This window comes from Eleutherodactylus coqui, chromosome 3 (genome assembly GCF_035609145.1).
Source record: "Eleutherodactylus coqui strain aEleCoq1 chromosome 3, aEleCoq1.hap1, whole genome shotgun sequence".
Lineage (NCBI taxonomy): Eukaryota > Metazoa > Chordata > Amphibia > Anura > Eleutherodactylidae > Eleutherodactylus > Eleutherodactylus coqui.
In genome coordinates this window covers 280,367,885-280,380,987 of record NC_089839.1, presented here as the reverse complement: position 1 = coordinate 280,380,987, position 13,103 = coordinate 280,367,885, and the positions used below count along the sequence as shown (strand labels likewise).

Sequence of the window (13,103 nt, the reverse complement as noted above, 5' to 3'; positions counted from 1 at the left end):
CAACGTCGCTATCTGCTGCCTAAAGCCAGTACTGCATGAGGTGACACGTTGGATAGGCTCCGACAACAGAGAGGCTGGCAATATACAGTAAGAGAACCCCGACGGATGTCTTCCAACATCGGAGCTGTACAGCCTAAAATCATAATGTCTTCAGACGTCAGACAGTGGATTGGAAATGGTTAAATCTACCAAATGGATGGTCTCCACCGCTCACTGTCCATCAAATCTGACATCATTCATTGACAGTGAGTGGTGGGGACTCAAGGCATTGGGAGCCGAATGTAACTGGACTTGGTACAAGAGAAGAGGAAGGGTGGGGAGCAAAAAGAAAAGGAAGAGCTGAAATTGAGCTAGTGGGATTTAGCAACCATCTCCATTAACCTGAGTACATGACGGCTAATCGTTACCCTGTTACCAAGGGGTGCAACATAGTCAATAACAATACATTTTGTCTTAGTAACCCTATAACACTTCCTTTCTTGGTAATATGTGAAACCTTTACCCCACAGTTAAATATCACTCTACATGACTGTGTAAACCATTATTCTTCTACTGGATACATGTATAGATACAATGTGTTACTTTGCATACCATACACAGACTTCAAGATTTTTAGTCCCATACAGAATACTCTTATGGTAACAGTGTTGCTCCGGCTTCTAGAAGAGTTTAGGGTAACCTTTATCATAAATTATTAAATATTACTATTGATATTTTTAAGACAATTAAGTTGAGAATTTAATACAAACTATATATTTATACTCCAAATATGAACCTGTATGGTCCGTTCTGCATCTGATGTCCTCACTGACCACCATAGATATTTTTGGATTAAGTGCTTTTCTCTTCTGCAGTGGTTGTAAGTTGAAGTTCCAGGACTCAGATGCAAACTTGTAACTTACCATGTGCCATATGCAGAGGCGTAACTTGAAGCTTCTGGGCCCCAATGCAAAACCTGTAACAGGGCCCCCAACTATAATGCTTTAGTCATAGTACTGGGCTCCCTATATAGAGAACTGAGGCCTTATGGGCCCCCTAAGGCTCCTGGGTTCAGGTGCAACCGCATCCTCTGCATCCCCTATAGTTACGCCCCTGACAATATGTAATACTGATATGTTACAATGTGTAACAAAGACACGGGGCTTTTGGACCCTCTCAGGCACCAGGGCCTGGGTGAGACTGCAACCTCTGCGCCCCCACAGATGGGCCCTTATTTTTATTTTTTTGCGCTCTGATTCTAGTTGTCCGTTTCACTAGACTCTGGACACCTTACCTTCCAACTGGGCGATTTGGAAGTGAGTATAAAAATGGAATGAACATTACTTAGGGTCACACTAAACAACAAAGTCCCAAAACAGCATTTAAAGGGAATCTGTCCCCATTTTTATGGTATCCTCTCTGAGGGCAGCATACGGTAGTGATAGGCTTGCACACTAGCGTTTTTTTCGTCCCTATGTAGTCCATTTAAAAACGGACTACACACTGACAGCAAACGGACCCATATTATGCAATGTGGCGACACACGCCAGCGAGTTTTTTGAATACATTATAAAACCCATTGCATACACTATTCTGATCCGTTTTACGAACAACACTTGGTGACTGAAGTCAATGGATATAGAAAAAAAAAACTACACACAGATGCCATTTGATTGCAGTCCGGGTGCTGTCCGTTTGAAAAAAAAAAAAGATGTCGAAAAAAATGAATTGGGTTTGTTTTAGTTTTTTGTGGATGTAAAAAGTAGATGGCAAAAGCGTATGTAAAATGGTCAGTTCTTCACACTCACGTGTGTAAATACGGCCTTATGTATCAGTGAACTAGTTTGCCAGAAAGGAACATTTTATCAGTAGCACATAGAAGATTACCGGAAGTAGTCCTTGGTATTCATGAGCTGCAAGCTAGTCCCGCCCATCCGACCTCCTTCCACCTATTGGCAGCTTTTTCTCTATGCACAGTAACCTGCAGGCAGCTGTCAATCACTGGCAGGAGGGTCAGCTGGGCAGGACTAGCTTGCGGCTCATGAATATCAAGGACTACTTCCGGTAATCCTCTGTGTGCTGCTACTGATAGAATGTAAATTTCTGAAAAATGACTTCACAGATACATAAGACCTATCAGTGCAATCAGCGAGCCTGTCACTAAGGATGCCATGTAGTATACCTTAAGGGTGGGGACAGATTGCCTTAAAGTGACCTCATTGCTTAAAAGTTTTACTTGCTTAATTTCTAGACGTCATTGTTCCTAAATGCATTGTGATGTCTACTGCCCACTGGAGACATTTCTGGAAGGTCCTCGTTATTCCAGAGTTACGGGACAGTACAGTAATTAGTCCAAGTATCTGCTACACCTCCAGAATATATCACTTTTTCTCATGGTATATGGAAGGAAATGTGAATGCTTTCTGCTTACTGAGTCGGGGATGGCCAATACCGTTGGCTATTATCCCCTTGCAGCAGCTTACTATACTCAGTCGTATATAATGTGGCTGTACAGTTGGCGGCACCTTTGCATTTCGCTCCAGCAGATAAGCAGACTATAGTCCAATTTTACCCCGAGCTATACAGAAAATGAAGGCACTTTTTCCAGCATGATGGACTTGGCCTGCGGACTCGGTATCCATAAGTCCTCTTCATCATTTTTCTTTTTTTTCTTTTTGCTCAGTACAGGTTTCAACGTGTTACTTTTTCTGGTCCGACAACAGCAATAGTGACAACAAATAATGCTGGTAATGAGTAAAACAAGTAAAGGGAGGGCAAGCAGAACCCCCAGGCAGATGGTGTTGTATATCCCCTGCTCATGCTTGTATTGGATCATGTCATAAATCCTTTGGAAGAAAGCATTTATTGGCTCCATAGTGAGAACTGAAGTTTCTGGAATCCCGATTCCTCAGAGTCTTTGTACTGGCTCAGAGGTCAATAGGCAGTTAATGCAGTCTAATGCAGTCACGTAGCCATTTCTAAGGGATATTCCAATTATTCATCCAAAAGGCGGGCTTCACCCTGAGTGGTTAAAGAGACAAATGTTGAATTTTTTAATGAATATAAACAGCTGGTACCGTATTTTTCAGACTATAAGATGCACCCAAGTTTAGACAATAGGATGATAATAATCTTTATTTGTATAGCGCCAACATATTCCGCAGCGCATACATAGACGGGGAATACAGAAAGACAAAAGTACAAAAATTACAGAACCATGGTTACATAGTAATCAGTTGATGGATACACTAGGGGTGAGGGTCCTGCTCCAATGAGCTTACATACTACAAGTAATGGGGTGATACAGAAGGTAAAGGGCTGGAGATGTGCACGGTATGGTGAGGTGGAGATGTGCATGGTATGGCGGGGTGGAGAGTGAGGGATGCTATAGACAGACAATGGTCAGACATTTAGCCGTGTGACGGCAGAAGCGGTGTGACTGCAGGGGGCGGTTTATGATGGCTAGCAGGGATTGCAGTCAGTAGGTCAGGGAGCATGTTATCAGGCGGAGTACAGAGGGGTTTGTTTAGGGAATGCGGTATGCCTCCCTGAAGAGGTGCGTCTTTAGAGCACGCCTGAAGTTCTGCGAGTCCTGGATTGCTCGGATAGCCTTTGGTAGTGCGTTCCAGAGGACCGGTGCTGCTCTGGAGAAGTCTTGGAGGTGGGAATGAGAAGTTCAAATTAGAGGGGTGCGCAGGGGTTCGTTAGCAGAGCGGAAAGCCCGGGCTGGGTGATGGATTGAGATGAGGGAGGCAATATAGGGGGGCGCTGCGCTGTGGAGGGCTTTGTGGATGAAGGTAACGAGTTTGAATTGAATTCTGAATTTAACGGGCAGCCAGTGCAGTGACCGGCGCAGGGCAGAGGCATCTGAGTAGCCGCTGAACAGGAAGATGAGCCTGGCTGCTGCATTCAGGATGGATTGGAGAGGGAGGAGTCTGCAGCAGGGGAGGCCGATCAGCAACGAGTTGCAATAATCGAGCTGAGAATGGATGAGGGCAACAGTAAGCGTTTTTAGCGTGTCCACAGTGAGAAAAGAGCGGATTCTTGTGGTGCAGCTGACATGTTCGGGCGAGAGATTGGATAGGGGGTAAATGATAGATCAGAGTCGAATATGACCCCAAGGCAGCGGGCATGTTGTCTAGGAGTTATGGTGGCGCCACACACTGAGATGGAGATGTCAGGAGGAGGTCGGTTAGTGAAGGGTGGAAATACCAGTAAGTCAGTTTTAGAGAGGTTTAGTTATAGGTAGAGAGAGGACATGGTGTTGGAGACAGCAGACAGACAGTTGGTAATGTTTTGGAGGAAAGGTGCGGAGATGTCACGGGAAGAGGTGTATAGCTGGGTGTCGTCAGCATACAGGTTGTATTGGAGGCCAAATCTCCTGATGGTTTGTCCAATAGGGGCTGTGTAGATAGAGAAAAGGAGGGGGCCGAGGACCGAGCCCTGGGGGACCCCAACAGCAAGGGGAAGAGGAGGGGAGGTAGAGCCAGCAAAGGAGATGCTGAAAGAGCGGTCAGATAGGTAGGAGCAGAACCAGGAGAGAGCCGTGTCCTTTAGGCCGATGGAGCGAAGCATACTGAGGAGGAGTTTGTGGTCAACAGTGTCAAATGCTGCGGAAAGGTCGAGGAGGATCAGTAGGGAGTAATCGCCCCTCGATTTGGCTGTCAGTAGGTCATTGGATACCCTTGTAAGGGCAGTTTCTGTTTTGTGTTGAGGTCGGAAGCCAGACTGTAGGGGGTCTAGCAGAGAGTGCTCTGATAGATAGCTTACAAGGCGGGAGTAAACCAGGCGTTCTAGTAGTTTGGAGATGAAGGGGAGATTAGAGATGGGTTGGTAGTTGGCAGCATCAGTTGCGTCCAGAGTCAGCTTCTTTAGCAGTGGGGATATGATGGCGTGTTTGAAAGAAGAGGGAAAGATGCCAGAGGTCAGAGAGAGATTGAATATAGTGGTGAGATGGGAGATGACCACTAGGGAGAGGGATCGGAGGAGGTGTGAGGGGAGGGGGGCTCTAGCGCAGGTGGTGGGGCGAGCAGAGAAGAGCAATTTCTTCCTCTGTTGCTGGTCTGAGTACAGACAGTGAGCAGGAGCTAGATGAGGTATTGATGAGACGAGGGTCAGGGCTAGTCTGGAATTAGGAAGTTATTTCCTGATGGATGTCATCAATTTTCTTTTTGAAGTAAGCAGCCAACTCTTCAGCACTGAGATCCGTCACAGGGCGCTGCGGTTTAGGGCTGAGAAGGGAGTGAAAAGTATCAAAGTGCTGTTTAGGGTCGTGCGATAGTGAGGAGACAAGAGAGGTGAAGTAGACTTTTTTGGCGTGGTGGAGGGCGAGGTTGTAGGTTCTGAGCATGAATTTGTAGTGGAGAAAGTCTGCAGACGTTTGCGACTTCCTCCACAGCCTTCAGCACTTCTAGAGCACTGCCAGATGAAGCGTGTTTGAGGCGTGAGCCAGGATTGCCGCGTTCTACATCGGATGGCTCGGGTCATGGGGGGGCGTCGCTTCATCCAGGGCATGTTTGAGAGCTGTGTTGTAGTGAGGTTGGGGCAGGAGAGGAGAGAGATAGGGGACAGAGAGGACTGTAGGGATTCAGCAAAGTCCTGGGTGTGAATGGCCTTAAGGTTCCTGTAGGTACGGTAGGTAGGTGGGTCTGGAGGGATGTTAGGGAGTGTGACAGAGAAAGAGAAGAGGTTATGATCTGAGAGCGGGAGAGGGGAGTTAGTGAAGTTGGAAGCAGAGCAGAGACGGAGGAAGACCAAATCAAGAGTGTTGCGAACCCTGTGAGTGGGAGAGGATACAAATATTTCATACTAAGTAAAGCTTTCCTGGTGGTCTAGAGAAGTTGAGGGTTTAGCTTCAAGTGGATGTGGATAGCTGTAGTGGCCCCAATAGTAAGCATGCCCCTCTCAGTTGTACCATTATTAATAGTGGCTTAGAAACGCTCTTTTCTCCTTAGGGAGAGCAACTATATACTATAAACTAAGTGAGGAGACTCAAATGGCCACGCACGCTCCTCTGGGTAATATGCAAATAAGGGAGATGGAATAAATCCTCCACTGATCATAATGGAAGCAGTCAGAGGGCTCTGGCAATGCCAGACCCTTTCTGATATCGGACCAACAGACACACACATTTTTATCAAGATTATTTATGTTTAATCTCTTTATTAAATGTTAAATATAATCATAAAATGGTAAACAGAGGTACGGTTATATATTTTTAAGGCATGGCCTTAAATTCATTCCACTGTAAGAGTTGTACCAACTAGTTCTTATCCGTCTTTCCAATACGATAACAGCACGTATTGAATATATGAACATATATAAAAGCATGTATGAAAAACAGTTGGATTAGGGTTCTCAGCCATTTCTTCGGTAGCAGGCTGTAGAATTACCTTTCTATGCTGTGAGTCTCTTTGTCAAGGCAAATTGCTCATCATGAAATTATTTGTCACGCATACTCACTTTAGCGGATTATCGCTTTACAGCTGAGAGAACCCAGTATCGTAGCAACTTCAGAGCGTACTAATGGTAGTATAAGTTGTAGAAAAGAGGCAAAGAGAAAAGTTAGGAAGTAAGAAGAAAGAGAGAGAGAGAGAGAAGAGGAAGGAAGAGAAAAAAAGGGGGGGGGGACTAAATAAATACGTATGTATATGAGTAGAGATGAGCGAGTATACTCGCTAAGGCACATTACTTGAGCGAGTAGTGCCTTAGCCGAGTATCTCCCCTCTCGTCTCTAAAGATTCAGGGGCCGGCGGGGGGCGGGGAGCGGCAGGGGAGAGCGGGGAGGAATGGAGGGGAGATCTCTCTCTCCCTCTCTGCCCCCTGCTCCCCGCCGCAACTCACCTGTCACCTGCGTCGGCCCCCGACTCTTTAGAGACGAGCAGGGAGATACTCGGCTAAGGCACTACTCGCTCGAGTAATGTGCCTTAGCGAGTATACTCGCTCATCTCTATATATGAGGCCTCGTTCAGACGAGCGTGGGCAAATGTGCCATGGGATAACATACGTAGCCTCCATGCCCAACCATATCTCATCACGTATCCAAGCTAGATACATATCCATACTAGAACCTCCTTTGAATTGTACAGTTTTCCCCAATAAAGTATCCTTCGGCTCTGATATTGTAATCACTTATATCAGCATTACAATCACACACAGAAAGTTGCATTAGATTCTGAGAACTTCTTCTAGGTGCATTCATTTTTTTTGTCAATGAGTGTATATACCATATATTTATTGAAAGGTCTTTTTATATAACATTTCTGGTAGTTCTTTATTAAACATGCACATCACGTGTAATAACTGGTTTAGAAAGCGGCAGATGTTGCTGGTATAAACCACTGCGGTTTTCAAGGGCACATTAGAAAATGAAATCCGTAACTTCCCCACTAATTCTTATCCATGAAGTCACCAGTATGCTGATGCTTGAAGGAGGAGGATCCCTGAAATATTGCAGCATGCCCCAGTCTGAGGATGGGGGAGAACACCAAGGTGAGATTGTTCTGCTCCCGGCTCTGTGTTGTAATACATGTTTGCATTGGGGGCTGCCATATCCAATACAGACTTCAGCATTCATTGTATTATTTCATACAAAGCAAGCAAATCAGTGTTATAACTATAGAGGTCATAGTAGTTGGAGTTGCTACCAGACCCCTAAACTTGGGGGGCCCAAAGGCCCCTCTCACTATAGTAATATTAGCAAATGATAACCACCCACCGGATGCTGCTGAGCGATCACCTTGTGCTCCGAGCAGAGAATGCAGAAGACAAGCAGGGTGTCCCCGCTGTTATACAGCCTGGCGCTCCGAGCTGGGGATGCAGAAGACAAGTGGGGCCGCTTGTCCTCTACATCCAGCTGTTCCCCGCTTGGAGCGCCTGGCTGTTATAAAGCCAAGCGCTCCGAGCGGGGTATGGAGAACACAGCTGGACCTCTCTGTTCTTCATACCCCGCCTGTCATCAGGGAGCCGGATACAGCTGAAACAATAGTATCAGCTGTTTCCCGCTGTGAATTCCTAATAACTGATCGCTGATCCTTCAGCATGCTAAAAGATCAGTGATCGCCGACGGCCTAACGAAAACTGCACAATGTCAGTGCAGTTACTCACAATGGTTGTCGCTCGAATGATGGCTTTGAGCGATTTTTGAGCGAAAATAGTTGTGTCTAAAAGGGCCTTATAGGCCATCTCCTCCCCTGGCTCCAGCGCTTAATCTACCCTGAGATCAGGAGACGGGGTTGGAAGCACACTGTTAGTGAAGACCCTGCCAGCTACGTTGTGTATGATGTCAGGTAACAGTGGGTAGGAAGGAACGTTTATGTGCTGCCGGATTTGGGGATGTGGGGGCTCAAGTGAAGACTTTTTAGGGTGTGAGGGCACAGAGGGGGCCATATTACAATGTGGAGATACATAGGGAGAATTAATGTTATGTGGGGGCACTATTAGTATGTGAAAACACAGAGAGAACACAGAGGTACAATTAATGCTATGTGGGGACACAACTAGTATATGGTGACACATGGAACACTACTGGTATGTGGGGCACTATTGGTTTGTAATGGCATAGAGGAGGCACTATTTGTTTGTAGGGGTGCAGAGGAGGCACTATTACTTTGTGGACATGTAGGTATTATTACTTTTTGGGGGCATAAAGTGGGCATCATTATCTTGTGTGGAGGCCCAAAGGTGAATTGCTGCTATGTGGGGGTTACAAAGGAGACATTAATGCTGGGTAGTCTGCAGGAATAATTACTGTGCAGCAGCACCATTACTTTATGGGACATAAAAGAGGGCACTGTTGTTATCGGAAGACACTGATAGGAGGGGTTTCTAAAGCTGCAACAGTGGGAAAGTTCTAGGCAGACCAAGAATGGAAGCTATGAAGAGTATTTTTTGAGTAGGGAAGTGGGGCAAGCTTTACTTTTGCACCAGGGCCCCTGAGCCTTTAGTTACACCCCTGCCAGGGCTCATGAGCCTTTAGCTACGTCCCTGAATGAAATCATTAAAAATGGAGATGTTTATGTTCCTTCTTTATTTCTATTCCGTCCACATTCTGCTTTTGTACATATTGTCATTAACCCCATATACATCTCATTGAAGTAGAACAGTATAGAGAAGTAATACAGTATAATAAACTGCAGCCCACGCCTTCCAGTCTAGTATTGTGAGGTCTCTGGGTGACGGAGGGCGCTCTCTGTATTATGCAGTGCACTTCCTGTTTATAAGTCTTCACCATTCTTACTAACGTCTCGGAGCATTACACATCCTGTTTGTGTCAAGACTGGCAGCGAACCGCGTTTTCGTGTATACTGCTTGAGAGCAGCTGGAATCTGTCTATGAGAAAGCTACGACACTGCCAACTCTAGTGCTTGCTAAGAACTGTGATAAAGTGAAGATCTGGCTAAGAAGTTATATAGTCAGCAGGTTTGAAGTCTCGCAGGTCGCTACAACATGTTCATATTTGCTGTTTTTATATTTTTGTTGCAATGTGGAAAAAAAAAGTAGACAACTGTAAGTTAGCTGATGTTGGCAGGTGCTATTATGTCTTTATGGTTAGGTTGACCAGTTCTGACATTAGGGCCAGTTCAGACCTTGTTATAGCTTCATCAATTAGTGTCCAGTGAGCATGCTCAATTCCGCTGCGCCAAATTTTGGTGCACGCTATGATTTCTCCTATACATCTCTATAAGTCCCCTATATGTATGGGGGTGTTGGGGAGGATAGTTGATTGTTGAATGAGCGTTCGGCCAACAGCTATCTATTGGCCTTTTCAGACCTCCTTATGGCCTGTGTCCAGGGGTCCCGTAGGGGTTTCATTTAGAATCCTGAAAACAGCTCCCCTGGACGGGAACTATCCTGCAATGGTGACCAAGTTACTATTGGTGGTACGTTGTGTGGCCTATACCATCCCATGTGACGTCCTCAGCCCCACCCCAATGACTCCAACGACGTGTTTCTTTGGTTCATACTCACCCCAGTATGTGCTCAACTGAAATTCGCCTCCTGACAATGTGAATGTATCAAGTTGGCCATCCCCACCACTCACTGCCATTCAAGTCTAACATACCAACTGACAGTGGCAGGTGAGCACCGCCCACTTGACACATTTACAGCATCGCATGCCCATTACTTGCTGGTTAAAATTCCGTGTTTGGAGTTTTTTAGGTCATAGAGATATAATAGACTGATTATGTTCAATTTGCGCTGCTCTTATGTAACCTTCAATAACTAATATATCGCCATTGGATAGCACGGAATTGCCAACCTTTAGCCAAAAGAATTTGCATCCTCCCTGATTTGACAAATTATATTTATGGCATTCATTTTACCAGCAGTAATTGCTAAGACCGGCTCACACGAATGGACTGGATTCCACTTGTCGGAAGCCTGCAGCGGATTCCGTCAGTGAGCCCGGCCGGTCACCTTGCGTACCTGATCCTTCTGTATTGCGGAGGGTCACTGGCGGTAATGTGCAGTACAATTTTTTTTTCAGTGTTAGTATTTCCCGCGCTGTCACTAAACAATGACGCGGGTACCTGCAGCCCATATGCAATGTTAATTGCATATGGGCTGCGGGTCAGACGCTTCTATTGACACCAATGGAGGCCATTTGCGGCAAAATAGAGCATGCTGTGATTTTTCTTCTGCTCGCAGAATACTCAATTCGTATCCGTGAGTGTAAAAGTGTAAAGGAAAAAGCAGAACTTCATGCGTTACAATGCCTGCGTTTTGCCGTGAATCCTTCATGCGGACAGTGATTGCGGATTCTGCAATTAGAATCTGTGTGTGAGACCCCCCCCCCAATTCAGTAATTAATTTTATTTTGTGCAACTTTAGAAGAAAAACAATAGAGATCTATGGAGTTGTACCATATAGTTGTAGATGAGCTTGTTCGCCAACCCCGTGCTTCCTTTTGATGCGTCTCGGGGGGAGTTATAAAACACTGATGTGTCTCCGTGGTTCTAAACTTGTAACAGCCGGTAGAAATAAGATGCAGTGACATGATTCCGCTCTTATTGAGTCAATGCTTCACAAATGAAAATTTATGTTGTGACTCTTGCTTTCCCAGCCTTGGGCTTGTGGAAGCTAATTCTAGGCCTGACTGCTATGGGGCTCAGCATCACAAAGGGGCAGAACACATGGAAAGAGCATTTCACTACACAGCAATAGGATTTGGCAAAGAAGCGAGAGTTAAAGGAAATCTCCACCTTCAGAGAGATTTCCTTTACAGGCAACTGCAGTTCTGTGCTTTCTGCTACATAATTGTGGACTGTGTTGCTCCTTAGCCCCCCTGTTAACCCTGCCGCTGCCATTCTGTCTAACTAATGCGCGAGTTAACGCTTTGGTGTCTATTAGCATTGGGGAACACCCAATGTCATAAAACATTAGTTTTAAACTTTTTGAAAACTTTTTTTTTTAAACAGAGTGACAGCAGCAGGGTGAAGGGGAAGGAGGGGGATAGGGGGGGCTAAGGAGCAACTGCAAGACTTTAAAATGCCTGAAGGTAGAGATTTGCTTTTTTAATTTTTTAATTATATGGGTTGTTCACTTCTGAGGGCGGCCTCACCTGAGTGCATCTGCGCCTGCAATGTGCAGTAAATAGAACCCATTGACTTCAATGAGTTCCTTTACAAGTGTTCTTTCCTGCGCATTTCGAGTGCGGGGAAAAAATGCAACATGTTCTATTTTCAGACACAATTGCATACCAAAGGCTCCCATCTGCATGAAATCGTGCATGGAACTGCGCAATTTTTTTTGGTTAAAACGACGCCCCCGGGCAACGTACTAGTCAGCTGACCCGCTTACTAAGTAGGCTGTCCTGTGTACTCAAACATGGCGCTGCTAGGACCGCAGCGATGTGAGGGGTCCCGGCAGCGCAATAAAGTACAGTAAAATGAATTGCAATTGTGCAACTTGCATAGCACTTATACTTCTCTTGATAGCATATATATATACGCTTACGCTCGTGTGAGGCTGCCCTAAGGCCATTTTCATGGGCATAAGTGTATTTCAGTTGCGTATATACGATGCATATTAATAGCTTACGGCTGTGTATTTCGCCCGCGTAGAAATACAGTGCATATTTGTGCATGCAAAATAGTACATAGAAGGGGTCATGGACTTGGTGCGCAAATACACAGTGAGGGCTTCTGCAGATGGGAGATTTTGCATGAGCAAAAACGTGCGTGCAGAATCGCTTGCGCACACCGCAGTGAGTAGAGACCCATTGATTTTAATGGGTTCCTCACATTCAGTGTTTTTTGCACTATATTTTATATGCACGAACATCTAAGCGGCATGCTCTATTTTGGTGCACATATGTGTCCCCAAGCCACATAGGAGTCTATGGAGGTGCGCACACCCTCCACACAAAATCGTGCACTAAACTGCGCGATTTTGCGGTGTTAATCGATAACACTGGAGACTGAATAGGCTGCTCAGCCCATTCAATCGCGGCGTGGGTGTATCCCACGCCAATGTGACTGGACCTGGCAGGGCAGAAAATTACAGCACTATTACATCACGATATCGCGAGCATATCCACGCATATGTTTGTCTGCAGGAGCCCTGAATATGCAGGTTTTCTACATATTCAGTGCGTATTTGCGCCAGCCCATTTACTTCAATGGGCTCTTGCAGTGCCCAAAATAAGACATGCCGCCCAATGTTTCATGTGATTGAACATTGCATGTAAAAATACACTCATGTGAGCAAACCCATAAAAATCAATGGGTTCTATTCACTGCATATTACACGCGCACAAATTGTGTGTTATACGTGATGTAAATACGCCTGTGTGAATGAGCACTGAACTATTGATGGCCTATATATCTCACGACTGATCATCAATAGGTAAGGGCAGGGGATCCCACCGATCAACTCCTTTCCAGGTGGCTGTCAGTTGTGTGGATCAGGAAGACACAATGCAGGCACTGCTGAATTCAATGGGACCTGCACCTGCATTACGAACTTGGGCTGCTGCAATGTGCATGGAGCTCCATAAACACTGACAGCCCCCAGAGAACAGCTGTTCAGTGGGGCTCCCGAGTGGTAAAAATCAGCGGATCAACTATTGATGATCTATCTTTCCTTCTAGTGCGTATGCCAGTGACAATGCCTTTAAGATG

General features: G+C 45.6%; 1 protein-coding gene across 2 annotated transcripts in view; it reads right to left on the bottom strand.

Annotated features, from left to right (window-relative positions):
- Window positions 1-2,022: 2,022 nt before the first annotated feature.
- Window positions 2,023-13,103, bottom strand: part of KIAA0040 (KIAA0040 ortholog) — a 60,995-nt gene continuing 49,914 nt past the window's right edge. For both annotated transcript variants that reach the window (XM_066597494.1, XM_066597495.1), the window contains exon 3: window positions 2,023-3,000. In XM_066597494.1, the coding sequence (XP_066453591.1) occupies window positions 2,558-2,854 (297 nt within the window). In that variant the 5' untranslated portion in view covers window positions 2,855-3,000 and the 3' untranslated portion in view covers window positions 2,023-2,557. The remainder of the gene's footprint in view (window positions 3,001-13,103) is intronic.